Source organism: Natrix helvetica, assembly GCF_964273705.1.
Source record: "Natrix helvetica genome assembly, chromosome: 6".
In the NCBI taxonomy this organism is placed as follows: Eukaryota; Metazoa; Chordata; class Lepidosauria; order Squamata; family Natricidae; genus Natrix; species Natrix helvetica.
In genome coordinates, this window is record NC_138553.1 from 3,686,153 (window position 1) to 3,704,029 (window position 17,877).

General features: G+C 45.6%; 1 protein-coding gene across 2 annotated transcripts in view; it reads left to right on the plus strand.

Annotated features, from left to right (window-relative positions):
• The window catches only part of CHCHD3 (coiled-coil-helix-coiled-coil-helix domain containing 3), a 184,996-nt gene that overhangs the window by 69,852 nt on the left and 97,267 nt on the right, over positions 1-17,877 (plus strand). For both annotated transcript variants that reach the window (XM_081957632.1, XM_081957633.1), the window contains exon 4: positions 875-1,019. In XM_081957632.1, coding sequence (XP_081813758.1) covers positions 875-1,019 — 145 coding nt within the window. The remainder of the gene's footprint in view (positions 1-874; positions 1,020-17,877) is intronic.

A 17,877-nucleotide genomic window follows, 5' to 3' on the forward strand; every position in this document is an offset into this window, starting at 1 on the left:
ATCCTCCAAGGTACCAGAAGGCGGGAGAAGAAGCAATGGATGAAAACTAACTAAGGAGAGAAGCAACCTAGAACTAAGGAGAAATTTCTTGACAGTGAGGACAATTATATGGTGGGACAACTTGCCTCCAGAAGTTGTGGGTGCTTCATCACTGGAGGCTTTCAAGAAGAGACGGGACAACGATTTTGTCTGAAATAGCATAGGCTTTCCTGCTTGAGCAGGGGGTTGGACTTGAAGACCTCCCAGGTCCCCTTCCAACTCTGTTATTCTATCATCTGCTCCTCAAACCAAGGACCAGGAGTAACGTTCATTAATGGGAGAGGGTCTCCTACTTGAGCAGGGCGGAATGGGAGAACTCGCTGCCGCCAGCTGACCACTTCCAACTTTCGGTGTATAACTTGCCAAGACCAATTCGCCACAGGACAACGTGACGAGGGCCAATAATTCAGTTCGACTGAATTGTTTAAAGTCACTGGGAAAAAATGTTTTAGGTTTTGTCCTTCACATTTCGATCAGCCCCTCCTTTCTTTAATGCTCCTATTCCACTCTTTCTTTGATATTACTGTAACCCTTGTCCCACGGCAAGTCCTCTTGTGGCACATTGGCCAAGGTGAGTTGGCCGTGAGTTCTCCCCGGGGCGAATTGTTGACAGTGAGTTGTTGTCGTAGACCCTGAGCAGGGTTGGGGTGGGTGGGGTTGGACTAGAAGACCTTCAAGGTCCCTTCCAGCTCTATCCTGATTGATTGAAATGAAAGGCCAACCAATTCTAGCAAATTCCCATCTTCTTTCTGTGGTCCTTTTTAGTAAAGACACCTTTTGCAAACCTTCTGTTTTGACCCTACCATTCAATATTCTGTCTTGGCTCTTTTTGCAGATTAAAACAAAACCCATTGTCCATCCAAGATGAAGTGGCTAAAGCCCTTGACCGGGAGAGGTCTGCGTCCAGCGAGCATTTGGCTAGGGCGGTCCTGCGCGAGAGAGCTTCAGCCGAAGATGAACGCATGAAGTCCCAACTACTGGTAAGTTGTACGGTTCTTCCCAAGATTATGCGCTTTCAAAAATACCTAAGATCAGGGGTCTCAAACCTCAGCAACGTGAAGTGTGACTACCACTTTATAAGGCCTTGGGAAGGCCACACTTAGAATCCTGCATCCAGTTTTGGTTGCCACAATGTAAAAAAGATGCGCAGACTCTAGAAAGAGTGCAGAGAAGAGCAACAAAGAGGATTAGGGGACTAGAGACTAAAACCATATGAAGAACGGTTGCAGGAACTGGGTATGTTTAGCTTAAGAGAAAGAAGGACTAGGGGAGACATGATAGCAGTCTTCCGATATCTCAGGGGTTGCCACAAAGAAAGGGAGTCAAACTATTCTCCAAGGCACCTGAGGGTAGAACAAGAAGCAATGGGTGGAAACTAATCAAGGAGAGAAACAAGTTAGAACTAAGGAGGAATTTCCTGACGGTGAGAACAATTAACCAGCTTGCCACCAGACGTTATGGGTGCTTCATCACTGGAGGTCTTCTAGTCCAGCCCCCTGCTCAAGCAGGAGACCCTTTAGACCAATTCCGATAAGTGGCTGTCCAGTCTCTTCTTAAAAAACTCCAGTGTTGGAACACCTATAACTTCTGGTGGCAAGCAGTTCCACTGGTTAATTGTCCTCTCTGTTAGGAAGTTTCTCCCCAATTCCAGATTGCTTCTCTCCTTGATTAGTTTCCACCCATTGCTTCTTGTCCTGCCTTCAGGTGCCTCGGAGAATAGTTTGACTCTCTCTTCTTTGTGGCAACCCCTGAGATATTGGAAGACTGCTATCATGTCTCCCCTAGTCCTTCTTTCTCTTAAGCTAAACATACCCAGTTCCTGCAACCGTTCTTCATATGTTTTAGCCTCCAGGCCTTTCATCATCAGTTCTTCTTCTCTGCCCTTTTTCACCAAAGCCTCACCATCTTTTTTGCAACGTGGTGACCAAAAATGCATGCAAGATTCCAGGTGTGGCCTTACCAGGTAGCCAAGAATTACTTCCACCTGCTCCGCATTTAATCCTTCTCATTAAAGGTGTCGTGTGTGAAAAACTCCATTCAAATCCGCTGAGATTTATAGCGGCTGGAATAGTTTTCATGGCGGTGACATGGCTATAAATAACTTATTGACAATCCATCAGCAGACAAATTATGAGGGCCAGGTTGAACTGCCGGAATTTAAAACGTAAATCCATGGATAACAGAGGCAAAAGACAAAAGGCCGCCGTGTATCCATCTCCATATAATGCCTGGCGTTTACCGTTCCTAGATTTGCTTCCATGCTGGGCAAAACGAGCTGCTTTTAAGACATTATATATTTTAAAAAAATTGGTTTATTGAGTTCCCACCGGTGTTAAAACCTCAATTCCGACTGGAGAGGCGAAGAAAATGCCTTAATGTGAACCTTGTTGCCAGATGCAGCATTTTAAAATTGGTTATAGGTAGTCCTCGGCTTACGACCACAATTGAGCCCAACATTTCTGTTGCTAAGTGAGGCACTTGTGAAGTGAGTTTTGCCCCGTTTTTTGCGACCTCCCCTGCCTCCGTTGCTAAGCGAATCAGTGCCATTGGTAAGTTAGTCGGCCGGTTGTTAAGTGAACCTGGCTCCCCCGTTGACTTGGCTTGTCAGAAGGTCGGGACACAGCAACGGTCATAAATAGGAACCAGTTGCCGAGCCTCTGAATTTTGATCCCATGGCTATCAGAATGTGGGAAGGTCGTAACTGTGAAACACGGTCCTAAGTGCCAGTTTTTCAGTGCCGTCACTAAACGAACGGTTGAAAGGGCCGCCTGTATTTCTAGGAAAATCTTGTCTGTGGCACCTGAAGTCCACTAAACGAGTGGTGCGGTAGCCTAGGGGTGTGAGTTCGATCCTAGGTAGAGGCAGATATTTCTCTCTGGGCACAATGAGAATATATCTGCTGAACAAAACTCAGCACTGGTGACAGGAATGGCATCCGGCCATTCAAACACCCTGCTAGCTCCATTCAGTTGCCCAGATTCCACTCCACAAGGGATTATGGGCTCTTTAAAAGATGGTGATGGTGATCTTGAAGTCCAAGAAATGGATGCCTGTGAAATTTTGGAATTTATTGTGCTGCATGTCATGATTTTGTCAGCGGCTCCATTTGTTACCGGCTGATCTTCGGTTCCAAGGGGGCTTCGGATTTTCTCCCAAAGAAAATTACGCCCGATTTTTTTTTATTTCCCAGATTTTTCCCGCTTCTTCCCCCCCCCCTCCCTTCCTCTCCTGTGTTTTAAAAATGGCCGACCTAGAAAATGGCCACAGGGCGGGCACGCTAAACGCGGTGGCAACACTTTCCTTGTAAAGGAAAGTCCTCCCTTGTTTACAAGCCTGCAGTATTTTATTACACAGCTCATTTAGCTCATTCATCATTTTAATAGAAAAATGAGTCGTTTTATGTGATTTTGAAATAATTGGAGGGAAACCACGTCGGCTGAAACTGAATTACTTCTTTGAGGCCCAGCCATGCAGGAAGATGCCAGAGCAGCGTAGCAAATGAAGTTCAATAATGAGTATTTGCAAGGCGGTGAAAAATATCCGTGAAATTAGTGTTCATTCCTAAAACTTAGGGTCTGGGACCTCGACCATAATTACACCAATTCTGGGTTTCATGCCTAAGGTAGGACTAGAACTCACTGTCTCCTGGTGATTGGCCCAAAGTTACCCAGTCGACTTTCACGGCTAAGGCAGGACTAGAACTCACCATCTCCTGGTGATTGGCTCAAAGTCACCAAGCCAGCTTTCATGCAGGACTAGAACTCACCGTCGCCTGGTGATTGGCCCAACATCAAGCAGTCAGTTTTCATGGCTAAGGTGGGACTAGAACTCACTGTCTCCTGGTGATTGGCTCAAAGTCACCAAGCCAGCTTTCATGCAGGACTAGAACTCACCGTCGCCTGGTGATTGGCCCAACATCAAGCAGTCAGTTTTCATGGCTAAGGCAGGACTAGAACTCACCATCTCCTGGTGATTGGCTCAAAGTCACCAAGCCAGCTTTCATGCAGGACTAGAACTCACCGTCGCCTGGTGATTGGCCCAACATCAAGCAGTCAGTTTTCATGGCTAAGGTGGGACTAGAACTCACTGTCTCCTGGTGATTGGCCCAAAGTCATTTTTATGTATTCCATTGTGTTTTAACCTGACTGTACACCGCTCCGAGTCCCTTCTGGGAGAGGGGGCGGTCTAGAAATATGAAATAAAGTAAAGTAAAGTAAAGTAAAGTCAGCCGGTCGACTTTCATGGCTAAGGCAGGACTAGAACTCACCAATTTCTGGTGATTGGCTTGAAGTCACCGAGTCAGCTTTCACACAGGACTAGAACTCACCGTCTCCCGGTGATTGGCCCAACCTCACCCAGTTGATCTTCATGGCTAAGGCGGGACTAGAACTCACCGTCTCCTAGTGATTGGCTCAAAGTCACCGAGCCAGCTTCCATGCGGGACTAGAACTCACTTCCTCCTGGTGGTTGGCCCAAAGTCACCCAGCCGGCTTTCATGCCTAAACAGGGACGAGAACGCACCTTAACCACTGGAACAAATTGAGCTGTGTAGACCCGATCCTTCCCCTTTGCAAAATGCCCTGAAGGAATCATTTATTTGTATTTTCCTTTGGAAATCAACCCTTCTTTTCTAAAATCACAAAGAAGGGTTTCATGTGGCTGAATTCCAAGGTGGAAAATGGGTTTTAAGAGAGTCCTTCTCCTTTATAGTCATGCTACTCGTTTGTGTCTAATTCCACTCACCTCTCTTTAAATTTCTGTGTCAGGGTTCCAAACAGCATCCAAAAGTAAATCAGAGTCCGAGGCAAAGGATTCCTCAAAGTTCCAATTGATGAAGAGAGCCATGTTGGCACATCTGGGGAAACCCGAATCTGAAAGCTTCCCGGTTTCCCCCCCTCCCAGTTGAAAGTTCAAGATCCTGCCCCCCACACCCACAAGTCCATCCCGTGGTCCAGTCTCCCACTGCCATGCTGGCAGTTCCACCCATCCAGTTCTGGTCAGGTGCAGAGGTGCAGAGACAAAGGATGACCTTGGCTTTCTAGAAAGAATTCTGTTATGGCTACATCTCATCTAACTCTGTACAGTCCCCTCTCCCACTTTCCCACAATAGAAAATGCATAGTAGGATAATAGAAAGTGTGGTAGGCCAAAGATCTAAAAGAAAAGATGGCTGCAGGCCTGACATTCTGATTACTTTGGGGCCTCTCCTTCTTCCCAATTTGGGGGTCGCAAAAATCCAAAAGTCGTCAGCGATTTGTCCTTCCAAATAATACGGTAGCCTTACATGCAACGGATCACAGCCGAAAATCTTTAAATATAATCCAATATGTCTTCTGCCAACAATGCAGAGTGACAGACTGGAGGGTTTATTTGCCTCTTCGATTAGACATTCCTGCGTCCGAATAAATTTTGCTTATTGCGTATCCATAATCCGGAATAGAATAGCGCAGCCACAATTTCTGCACTGAAAGACAAATAGTCCTTGACTGACAGTAGTTCATTTTGTGACCGTTTGAAGCTGGAACGGCACTGAAAAAAGGGACTTATCACCGTTTTTCACACTTAACGAATATTGCAGCGTCCCCGTCGTCGGGTGATCAGAATGCAGACCCTTGGCAACTGACTCGTATTTATGATGGTTGCAGCGTTCCCCGGGATCACGTGATTCCCTTTTGCGACCGTCTGACGGAGGGAGCCAGATTCACTAAACAACCTTGTGACTAACTTAATGACTGCAGTTGATTCACTTAACAATTGCAGCCGAAAAGGTAAAATGGGACAAAACTCTCTTTAAGAAGTGTCTCGCTTAGCAACAGAAATTCTGGGATCAATTGTGGTCGCAAGCCGAGGACTACTTGTAACTTTTCCTACTCTTCCTTTTTCCAACAGTAGAAGGAAAAAAAAAACAGATGAATTTCAATTAGGTAAAGGTTCCCCTCGCATATATGTGCTAGTCGTTCCCGACTCTAGGGGGTGGTGCTCTTCTCCGTTTCAAAGCCGAAGAGCCAACGCTGTCCGAAGACATCTCTGTGGTCATGTGGCCGGCATGACTCAGCGCCAAAGGCGCACAGAACACTGTTACCTTCCCACCAAAGGTGGTGTCTATTTTTCTACTTGCATTTTTTACCTGCTTTCGAACTGCTAGGTTGGCAGAATCTGGGACAAGTAACGGGGGCTCACTCCGTTACGCGGCACTAGGGATTCGAACTGCTGAACTGCTGATGTTTCTGATCGACAAGCTCAGCATCTTAGCTACTGAGCCACCTGAATTTTCAGTTAAAAGACACAAATAGGATGTTTTTTTCTTTTACTAACATTCGGGGTCTATATTCGTCCTCTGTGTGGTACTTTTATGTAGCACATTGAGTTTAGCGGGAGAAATTTTGGACGTGTTTCTCCTTGAGAAAAAATGCTTTTTAAAGAAGAAAAAAATCAGCCAGTTTGTTTTGTTTTAATAATTTGCAGCATAATGGTTAGTATTGCTCAAAGTTCCAATTTATGAAGCGAGCCCTGTTGGCACATCTGGGAAAACCCAAATCTGAAAGCTTCCCGGTTTTCCCCACCCAATTGAAAGTTCAAGATCTCGCCCTCACACCCATCCCATCATCCAATCTGACAGTTCCACCTATCCATTTCCGGTCAGGTGCAGAGACGAAGGATGACCTTGGCTTTCTAGAAAGAATGTTGTTATGGCTACCTAGCATCTCACTCCGTACAATCCCCCCTTCTCATTTTCCCACAATAGAAAATGCATAGTAGGATAATAGAAAGTGTGGCAGGCCAAAGATCCAAAGGAAAAGATGGCTGCAGGCCTGACATCATTTGCATTTAAATATTTTAGGGGAGGGCTTATTTTAGTGCATGTGCTCAAAAGCCCGATTGGGCTTATTATCCTGGGTGGTCTTGTTTTCAGAGAAACAGGGTAGCTAATGAGCTCCTTTCAAAATCGTTTCCATTTGTTTTTAGTCAGATTGGCTCCCTGGTAAACATCTTTTGCAAACTGGATGATTCGTTTGTTTGAGCCCTGAAAACTCTGAATATTAAAAGGTTGTTTAAAAAAGAAAAAAAATAGCAAAAAGAGGATGAATCACATTCAGCTCCAGAGGCCTCCCTTAATGGTTTGCAAAAAAAAAGGTAGTTAGTGCTTAAATCGGTACATTAGCCAGGTGTTGCAGAAGAATAATTAGATTTATCCAGATCGGAGAACTGGAGCGACTTTCCCCCTTTTGCCCTCTTAAAAAGCTTCATTTTCTCTCCAAAATATGCCTTTGAACTTAGACTCTGCTAGACTTTTGCTGGCGAAGAGATGTAAGAATAAGGTGGGAGTTTGTCCACCTTCTCTGCTTTCACAGCATCTCCTGAAAGGATGAGATGATGAGTCTTTTTGAAGGAGCAGAACTGTGATTTTTTTTGGGGGGGGGGGATGTCTTCTGGATTCACCTTAATCGGTGAGATTTAATGAATTAATACATTTAATTAATAAATAGATAAATGCACAGCTCCTGCTAGAATAAGGGTGCCCAATCTTGGCAACTTGAAGACCTATGGACAACACACCTACCCCCACCCCGAATGGATGGATGGATGGATAACTATTAGAGAAGTGTTGGGAGCACCAAAGGACTTCTGGGTTAGAAGGATTGAATGGTAACATCATCGTTGCCTGGGAGATGTCCAGGATGGAAGGAAGATGGATGGGTGGATGAATAAAAGAGATAGATTTTGGTAAATGGATGGATGGATGGATGTCTATGGAGAATCTCAGTCATGGTTGTCCCAAAGATGCTTTTTCAAGAGCCAACTGGCTTTTCCTTGGCTTTTTTGAAGAGGTCTTGCTTCTCATCCAAGAAGCTTCTTCAGCTCTTCTTCACCTTTGGGATGGGTAGGTAGATAGGTATGTATGCATGTAGGAAGGTAGTTGATAGATGGATGGATGGATGTCTATGGAGAATCTGAGTCTTCCTGGTCATGGTTGTCCCAAAGATGCTTTTTCAAGAGCCAATTGGACTTCCTTGTTTTTGTTTGAAGATGTTTTGCTTCTTGTCCAAGAAGCTTCTTCAGCTCTTCTTCAACTTTGGGATGGATAGATAGATGGATGGATGGATGGATGGATGATAGATAGATAGATAGATAGATAGATAGATAGATAGATAGATGATAGATAGATTGATAGATGATAGATAGATAGATAGATAGATAGATAGATAGATAGATAGATGATAGATAGATAGATAGATAGATAGATGATAGATAGATTGATAGATGATAGATAGATAGATAGATAGATAGATAGATAGATAGATAGATAGATGATAGATAGATGATAGATAGATAGATAGATAGATAGATAGATAGATAGATAGATAGATAGATAGATAGATAGATAGATAGATGATGGTGGGTGGGTGTGGGTGGATGGATGGATGGATGGATAGATAAATAGATGGATGGATGACGGGTGGGTGGGTGAATGGATGGTTGGGTGGGTGAATGGATAAAAGCGATGGATGGATGGATGGATGGATGGATGTCTATGGAGATTCTCAATCATCCTGGTCATGGTTGTCCCAAAGGTGCTTTTTCAGGAGCCAACTGGGCTTTTTGGTTTTTCTTTGAAGACATTTTGCTTCTCATCCAAGATAGATGGCTGGATGGAGAGGGGGGGGGGGGGGAGAAATATATATTCCAGTCCAATTGTTGCTGTAAATTGAGGATTACCCGTAAATCCCATTTCCCTTGGGAACTCAGCTGATATCTGCCCATATCATTTCTGATGGAGGTGCCTTGTCTACCGTACCCAATGGGGGTGTCCTCCAGTCCCCCCGTGTCACCTGCCAGCCAAGCTTCCTGACCTCCTGCCTCTCTTCTGACCCGGAGGAAGTTACAGCCAATTAAGTTTCCCTGCTCCGTCAAATCCGCCGGCTCCCCCAACACGCTACCTTGCCCTCTTTAAGCGAAGCCCCTTCCCTCCCTATCCCATTTTTTTTTGACGCAACCCATATTTCATCCCCTTCTCATTTCCTTAATTATCATGCAGGCAAACAGTGGGGATTGTGACATTAGGATAAATAAATGGCTTCTGATTGTTTGCCTCGGAGGGACTCCCTCGCTGTTTCTCTTCCCCTCGAGTGGAACCGCAGCCGTAAGCGAGCAAGTTCAGAGTATTTTATGATAGATTGTTAATGGGGCCACGAGTCACCCAACAGGCCTCGGTTACTATAGCATCTGTCACAATTCATGGTCATTAGCATCCCTTTTAATGGTTTCCTTTTCATAATCATTTCTGCTGGAGCCTATAGGAAATAAAAAAAAAAGAAAAAAGAAAAGAAAAGAATTCCCAACGCAAAGAAACGTTCTCGCTCGTTCGAAGAGTCAGAGGATGCAAAGAGCCCTCAAGTCACGGCAGTTCATTTAGGGACTGTTCGAAGTGATAACAGCACTCTGGAAAAGCGACTTGGGACTGTTTCTCCCCCCTCCACGACCATTGCAGCTGTTATCCTGGTCACCCGATCAGAATTCAGATGCTCAACAGCTGACTCATACTTATGATGATTGCAGTGCCCTGGGGAGCAGGAGTATCAAACTCAATTTCGTTGAGGGCCACATCAGGGCTGTGGTGGACCTCGGGGGCTGGGCGGGTGTGGCCGATTAGGTGGGCGTGGCCAGCTTGACTCCCAAACTACTGGCATGTTTCCTCTTTACACTGGGTAGACCAAGCCGAAGGCACGCCGGCCCAGTGCTTCCTCTTCGTATTGGGTAGACCGGACCGAAGAGATGTGGGCCAGCTCCTTACATTTTCCAGGATGGCTCTGCGGTCCGGATTCGACCACATTGTGGCTCGGATCGAGATCCATGGGCCTTGAGTTTAACACCCCTGTATTAGAGACTTAGGATCACTTTATTGTCACTCTGAATGTACACTCATCGCAGTGGTGGGTTGCAGGCGGTATGCCCCCAGTACGGGCGTACCGGAGCCTGCCCAGAGCACCAGGTACCAATCCAGTATAGTGCACTGGAGAGCGCGCCTGAGCTCCTTACCTGTCCTTTAAGCCTTTGGCGCTTCTGTTGAGCAGCTGGAGAGTCTCGGAGGTTTGCAGAAGCGTCGCAGGCAAGCATGACGCATGCGCGCGCCACGCGCATCCATGTGGGTGATGCCGGGGGCCGTTCCAACGGTAACGGTTGGAACGGAATCTGGAACCCACCGCTGACTCATCGGCATATCTTTAAAGGCAATTTTGTTGCACACAGCCCTCAAAGGGTCACCCCCTCCGATATCTATATGGCGTGGTGGGCAATGACACAAAGGTTAGCCATCACTGAACTAAGACAATTTAAGGCCTGGAGACTAAAACATACAAGGAACCGTTGGAGGAATTGGGTTTAGTTAGTCTAGAGCAGTGTTTCTCAACCTTGGCAACTTGAAGATGTGCGGACTTCAACTCCCAGAATTCCCCAGCCAAGCTGGGGAATTCTGGGAGTTGAAGTCCGCACATCTTCAAGTTGCCAAGGTTGAGAAACACTGCTCTAGAGAGAAGACGGACTTGGGAGCACGATTGCAGTCTTCCAGCATTTGAGGGGCTGCCCCAAAGAAGAGGGAGTCAAGCTATTCTCCAAAGCCCCTGAAGGCAGGACAAGAAACAATGGGTGGAAACTAATCAAGGAGAGAAGCAACCTGGAATTAAGGAGAAATTTCCTAACAGTGAGGACAATGAACCAGTGGAACTCCTTGCCACCAAACGTTGTGCGACTGGAGGTTTTTAAGAAGAGCCTGAAATGGTATAAGGTCTCCTGCTTGAGCAGGGGGTCGGACTAGAAGACCTCCAAGGTCCCTCCCAACTCTCTTATCCTGACCTCTTTCAGCACCATTGTAAATTCCAACGGCCGCTAAACAAACAGTTGTAAGTCAAGGACACCGTCGGGGGTGTGTGTGTTCTTCCTTCTGCTGGCAGCTGGTTTCATTCCTTTCAATAGGGCCCCAAGGGTGCTTTTTCAAGATACAGATAACAGAGAATCACCATAGAGACTTTCAATAGGCCATCCTGCTTTTGTTGAGTTGGTTTCTTTCAAAGCCATCTCAAAACCATTTACCGGCTGACGCCTGTGGTACTCCACTGGTGTTGGCCTGCGCCGGCGAAAGTTTGCCCCAAGTTACGAATTTCCTGAAAGACCCCCATGCAGTCGCTGGAAGAGTTCTCGGGCAGGGTTTCCACATGGCACCTTTGATAATAATCCGTTAGTCCCTGCTACAAGCCGTTATTTCCTCTTAACTCACAAGTTGATCCTGAACAATTTTAAGAAAAATGGATGCATCTGTCATCATTTTAGATGGGTTAGGGTACCCTGCCAACTTTGGAACCGAGCAGAGAAAAAAACCCACAACTTTTGCTAATAAAGAGGGAGGAAAAAAACAAAACCATTTTATGCTCCATTAAACTGTTACACATCATAAATAATTTATGCGCCGGCTTTTGCGCCATTCTGCAGGGTGGATGATAAACGAGTCATTTGCCGAGGGTTTTTTTTTTTAATGAATGCAATCGTTTTTTTTTTCCGGATTTCCCATTTTCTTAAAAAAAGAAAAACAACCCAAAACTTGGCTGTAGGATTCTTAAATTCCCACGATCGCTGTGTAATTGTCACGGGATTAAATGATCACAAAATGGAATTTTTTAAATTAAAAAAAATTTTTTGGGGATGCAGAAGAAGTCCATGACCGATTCCGGATTTATTTATTTATTTTGGTTAGGTGACTTTATAAGTAATTGAAATGAAATGATAATAACATCTGAAGCAATTGCAAAAAAAAACCCTGCGCTTTAAATACTTTGACAAGGAGAAGCGTGGGAGTGAAACATACCATCCTGTACACCCCTTGGGTTCACCTTGCAAATGTAAGAAAGCAAGCAAAAGGGGAGACCGTCCCATTTGGGGGGGGGCTGGGGGCTCTCTGAGCTTGGCTGTTTCCTTATAGATGAGTGATGGTGAATGTTTTTGTCCTCACGTGCCCACCTGCCCATGCATGGTACCCACGCCCATTTCCGAACTTCCAGAAGTCCTGTTTTTCGCCCTCGCCAGGCTCCAGAGGCTTTCCTTAGCCTCTGGGGAGGGGGAGTGAAAGAGAAAAATGACCTACCCAGGTACCAGAGGCCCTTCCTGAAGCCTCCTGGTGCCAAAATATGGAGCAGGGGGCACTGCACACACGCATGCCCCCCCCCGCATACTTGCACATCTCCCGCGTGCATGGCAGACCCAAAGATCAGCTGGTCGGCGGGAGGCGTGTGCGCATGCAAGGCGGAGATGTGCTGGGCAACGGCTCGCGTCGTGCCATAGGTTCGCCATCACGGTTATAGACGTTTCATGACCCAACTAGGGAACATCATCTGGTTAGAAGGGGGAGGGGGATTTCTGGAGTGGAGGAACAGAAGGAGGACTGTGGGATCTTTGGTGCTCTCTGAGTTTGTTTGTTTTGTTGTAGACATTTCACGACCCAACAAGGGAACATCATCAATGCTATAAGAGAAGGATTTGCGGAGTGGAGGAAGGAGAAGGGAGGAGGAGGACTATGGGATGCTTAGTGCTTTCTGAGCTTGGTTACTTACTTGCAGACATTTCATGACCCAACTAGGTAACATCATCAATGCCAGGAGAGAGCGGGGCTTCCTCTCAATGTATATTCTAGTGGCTTGCTCTCTTATTGTTGGTCTTGGAGGTTCTTCACTTGGGCTGTTTACTCTTGGCTTGTTTGGCAGTTCCTTGATTGGGGCATTATTTACTTCTTGATTGTTAGTCTGGTGTGAACTTTGGAGTTAATCTATGCTTACCTGGGTGTTGATTGTTGGTGGGGAGATGCTTTGGCCTTTTTGTTCCCTTTTTGGCTTGGTGATTGTCTCTTTTGCATAGCATGTAGATACTGTTTACATCTATGTGTCTGTTGATGGCTAAGTTTCTTTTTTGCATAGCGTGTAGATACTGTTTACATCTATGTGTCTGTTGATGGCTAAGTTTCTTTTTTGCATAGCATGTAGATACTGTTTACATCTATGTGTCTGTTGATGGCTAAGTTTCTTTTTTGCATAGCGTGTAGATACTGTTTACATCTATGTGTCTGTTGATGGCTAAGTTTCTTTTTTGCATAGCGTGTAGATACTGTTTACATCTATGTGTCTGTTGATGGCTAAGTTTCTTTTTTGCATAGCGTGTAGATACTGTTTACATCTATGTGTCTGTTGATGGCTAAGTTTCTTTTTTGCATAGCGTGTAGATACTGTTTACATCTATGTGTCTGTTGATGGCTAAGTTTCTTTTTTGCATAGCGTGTAGATACTGTTTACATCTATGTGTCTGTTGATGGCTAAGTTTCTTTTTTGCATGGCGTGTAGATACTGTTTACATCTATGTGCCTGTTGATGGCTAAGTTTCTTTTTTGCATAGCGTGTAGATACTGTTTACATCTATGTTTCTGTTGATGGCTAAGTTTCTTTTTTGCATAGCATGTAGATACTGTTTACATCTATGTGTCTTTTGATGGCTAAGTTTCTTTTTTGCATAGCATGTAGATACTGTTTACATCTATGTGTCTGTTGATGGCTAAGTTTCTTTTTTGCATAGCGTGTAGATACTGTTTACATCTATGTGCCTGTTGATGGCTAAGTTTCTTTTTTGCATAGCGTGTAGATACTGTTTACATCTATGTGTCTGTTGATGGCTAAGTTTCTTTTTTGCATAGCGTGTAGATACTGTTTACATCTATGTGCCTGTTGATGGCTAAGTTTCTTTTTTGCATAGCGTGTAGATACTGTTTACAGCTATGTGCCTGTTGATGGCTAAGTTTCTTTTTTGCATAGCGTGTAGATACTGTTTACATCTATGTGCCTGTTGATGGCTAAGTTTCTTTTTTGCATAGCGTGTAGATACTGTTTACAGCTATGTGCCTGTTGATGGCTAAGTTTCTTTTTTGCATAGCGTGTAGATACTGTTTACAGCTATGTGTCTGCTGATGGCTAATTTGTCAAAGTGCCAGGCTTCTAAAAATTTCACAGCATTTTAAAACTTGACTTGGTCTAGGATTCCAACATTGTGCCTTATTTAGGAATCAAACTGTTGACTGCTGGTCAGATAGATATATTCCTCATTTGGATTACCTTCCAAATGGTTTAGTCCAGGGGTTGGCAACCTATGTGGCTCTTTTATCCCTCTGCTGAGGCTCCCTGTGACCGGTTGGCTCCACAATTGATAGAACTTTCGGTTAGGACAGGTAGAGGAAAAAGGACACCACGCTAGGAGGAGACTCTATGGTGGGGGAATTAGACTTCCGGTCGGCAGAGGAAAAAGGACTCCGCGCTAGGAGAAGACTCTATGATGGGGGAACCGGACTTCTGCTTGGCAGAGGAAAAAGGACGCACTAGGAGGAGACTCTATGATGGGGGAACTGGACTTCTGCTTGGCAGAGGAAAAAGGACGCACTAGGAGGAGACTCTATGGTGGGGGAACCGGACTTCTGCTTGGCAGAGGAAAAAGGATGCACTAGGAGGAGACTCTATGGTGGGGGAACTGGACTTCTGCTTGGCAGAGGAAAAAGGACGCACTAGGAGGAGACTCTATGGTGGGGGAACCGGACTTCTGCTTGGCAGAGGAAAAAGGACGCTCTAGGAGGAGACTCTATGGTGGGGGAACTGGACTTCCGATTAGCTCCAAATTTGAACAGGGGGCTTAGGTTACGACCTAAACAACCTTTGTTTGAGGTTGCCGACCCCTGGGTTAGTCAATCTGCCTGTGGATTATGGGAACTGAAGTCAGACACATCTGTAGGGCACCAGGTGAGGAAATTTGTTTTAAACGTTAACACTATAAGAAAAAAATAAAGGAAAGAAATGACATATTCATCAGCAAGAGAGAAATAATTCCAGCCAATAAAGGCTATCTTAAATTGCTGATGTTATGAAACGATGGCATTCATTTTTCCGCAGCGATTATTATTTTATTTTAATTACCTTCCTTCCTCAAAGGGTTCAAGGCACCAGCGATCTAAGTGGTGATCTAAGCCGGGAAGAAAATTTGTCATATTTAAGAACTTGAGTGACAGAATAACTTCCTTATCTGGCTTTAACCTTATTTGCTACAGGTAGTCCTGGACTTACTAAATCGTTCGTTTAGTGACCATTTGTGATCTTCCCACCTGGCTTTCGACAAGCAGAGTCAGCGGGGGAAGCTGGTTTCACTTAATGACCACATGATTCACTTAAGAACAGCAGAGAATTGCTTAATAGCCGTGACAAAAACAACTCATAAAATTGGGCATGACTCGTTTAACAAACTCCTTGCATAACAACAAAAATTCTGGTGCCAATTGTGGTCATTAGATGAGGACTGCCGGTGTTAGCTAGATCAAAGGACAGCTTTAAAACAGAGACAAACAATTAAATTGTAAAATGCAGGATTAGATTGGTCAGGATTTAAAAAGTTAAATTCAAATGCTTGAATTAAAGCCTTTTTATATTTTAGACTTTGCCTGTCCCTGGAATTTATATTTGAGATTTACTCCATCTCCCTTTGCGATGGCTACCAATTAAACCCCATCCTCTTAATTCCATATTAATGAAAAGCATTCGCAAAGTATTATTTTGTAAAGTAATATAATTGGCATATAATAGAGATCAGTTTACCGTTTAGGGGGAAAAAATAACACCTTTTGTTGGGTTTATTTGGGATTTCTGTGTAATCTCAGATTAACCCATCTATTAATTATTATCGTGCTTATCAAACGTGTTAGCAAATTTGCATATAGTAAGATATCAACACACCTTGTGAAGCTTGCCCAGCATGCTAATCAGTTGCATTCAATGCTTATTTTGCAATTCATTTACTACCAAGAAGTAAGATTCTCACCTGGGGCCTTCAGGAGGACGGTCTGTTGCCATTAGTTGAATTTAGAATCAGCCTACAGAAGCATATGACGCAGTGGTGGGTTCCGGCCTGGCGGCGTCTACATGGATGCACGCAGCGCACGCATGCGTCAGCGCCTCCGCGAGCCTGCGTGATGCTCCAGCTGCTCTGCGGGGTGTTGTGCAGGCGCTGTATGCGCCGTGCGCGGAAGCACTGAAGACTTAAAAGACCGGTAAGGAGCTCAGGCGGGTGGGTGGGCCCGCCGGAGCACTGTACCAGAACGGTATCCGGTGCTCCGGGCAGACTCCGGTACGCCCGCCTGCAACCCACCACTGATATGACGGCTGACTTGTGTCTCTACCTTTGAAAACATTAAGTACAGGGAGTCCTCGACTTAAGGACCACAATTGACCCCAGAATTTATGTTGCTAAGCAAGACATTGGTTAAACGAACTTTACCTCGTTTTTGCGGCTTTTCTGGCCACCGTTGTTAAACAAATCACTGCCGTTGTTAAGTCAGACACACAGTTGTTAAGTGAACCGGGCTTCCCCGTTGGCTTTTCTGGTCGCAAAAGGGGATCGCAAAAGGGGATCACGTGACCCCAGGACACTGTCAGAAATAGGAGTCAGTTGTCATCACACGACGGCGGGGATGCTGAAAGGGTGGCGATTGTGAAAAACGGTCCACAAGTGCCGTGGCAACCTTGAATGGTCACTAAATGAACTGTTGTAAGTCAAGGACTGCTTGTAATGCAATTTTTAACCAGTGCCTTTGGGTCATCTTGATAAATAGAACGGTTGTGGCCCGCCAGTGGCCAGCAGAGCTGGTGGCAGACTCAGGCAGTGAGGAGAGTTGGGGAGGAACCTGGGCCAGTCCTGGAGTCTGGGGGAGGCTTTGAGGAGGGCTCTGTGTCGGAGGCAGAGAGGGGGCCAGGGCCGTCCGACAGTTATCAGCTGCCTTCGGAGTCAGACATCAGTGAGGCAGAAGAACAGGGGGAGCCTGTTCCCAGTGTGTTCATGCGCTGAGCCTGCCAGGGGAAGGGAACAACTAAGGAACAAGGGCTGACTCGGGAGTAAAGGCACAGGTGGACGGTGAATGACCCCTCCCAGAGGGAATAAAAGAGGAGCTACTGGGGAGTGGAGTTTGCAGGAGACAATTAGTTCAGTTCATTAGGGTGAAGATCTGTTCCTGACTTCTTGCCAAGGAATTGCTGCTACAGCTTGGAGTTTGGAAGATATCGGCCTGGCAGCTCTCCAAGCCTGATCAAGGCCTGTAATTGTGAAATCTCTTGAAAGACTGCTTGCCGGGACTTTGCTGGCGAGGAATTCCCTTGAACCTAAATAAAAGAGGTTTTATCGGGACAATGAGTCGGCTTCATGATCTTGGGAAGCCTGGGGCAGAACAAGAACATTTCTGGCGCTCTCGTTTCCTATGCGATGTGGTAAGAAGAATTGTGCTCAAAAATGCTTCTCAAGTCTTCGCAGGATACCCGATCCCTCCCCCCCCCCATGACAGTTAACATTTTTATGAAAAGCAAACAATTGTGTTTTGTAAGCTTTAAAATAATGGCGCAGGGCTGATGGGAAGCCGGCGGTGTCAGATCTGTGGCTGGGAGATAAGGCAGGTGTTTGCCAGGGAAGGCTGATGTGTCGTTTCCATTAATGCTATTATGTTTGCGCATATATCAGGAAGCGAATATCCTCCGGGTTACCGTCTCTGCGGATTAGTCTTCCTGTCTGTTCTTCATGCGCAGGTTTCTGAAGGCCCAAAGGAAATTCTTTTTTGAACTCGGGTCCAGCACACGCCTGGGTCATATGGACTTTTAGCCCCTGAAGGAGCAGGCTTAAGATCCTCTTAGGGCAGTGGTCCCCAGCTTTTTGGCAGCCCCACACCAAGGCAGGGTGTGCGCCGGAGTGGCAGGCGTATGGGCACTCCCTTTCCTTTGTACGAGCAGCA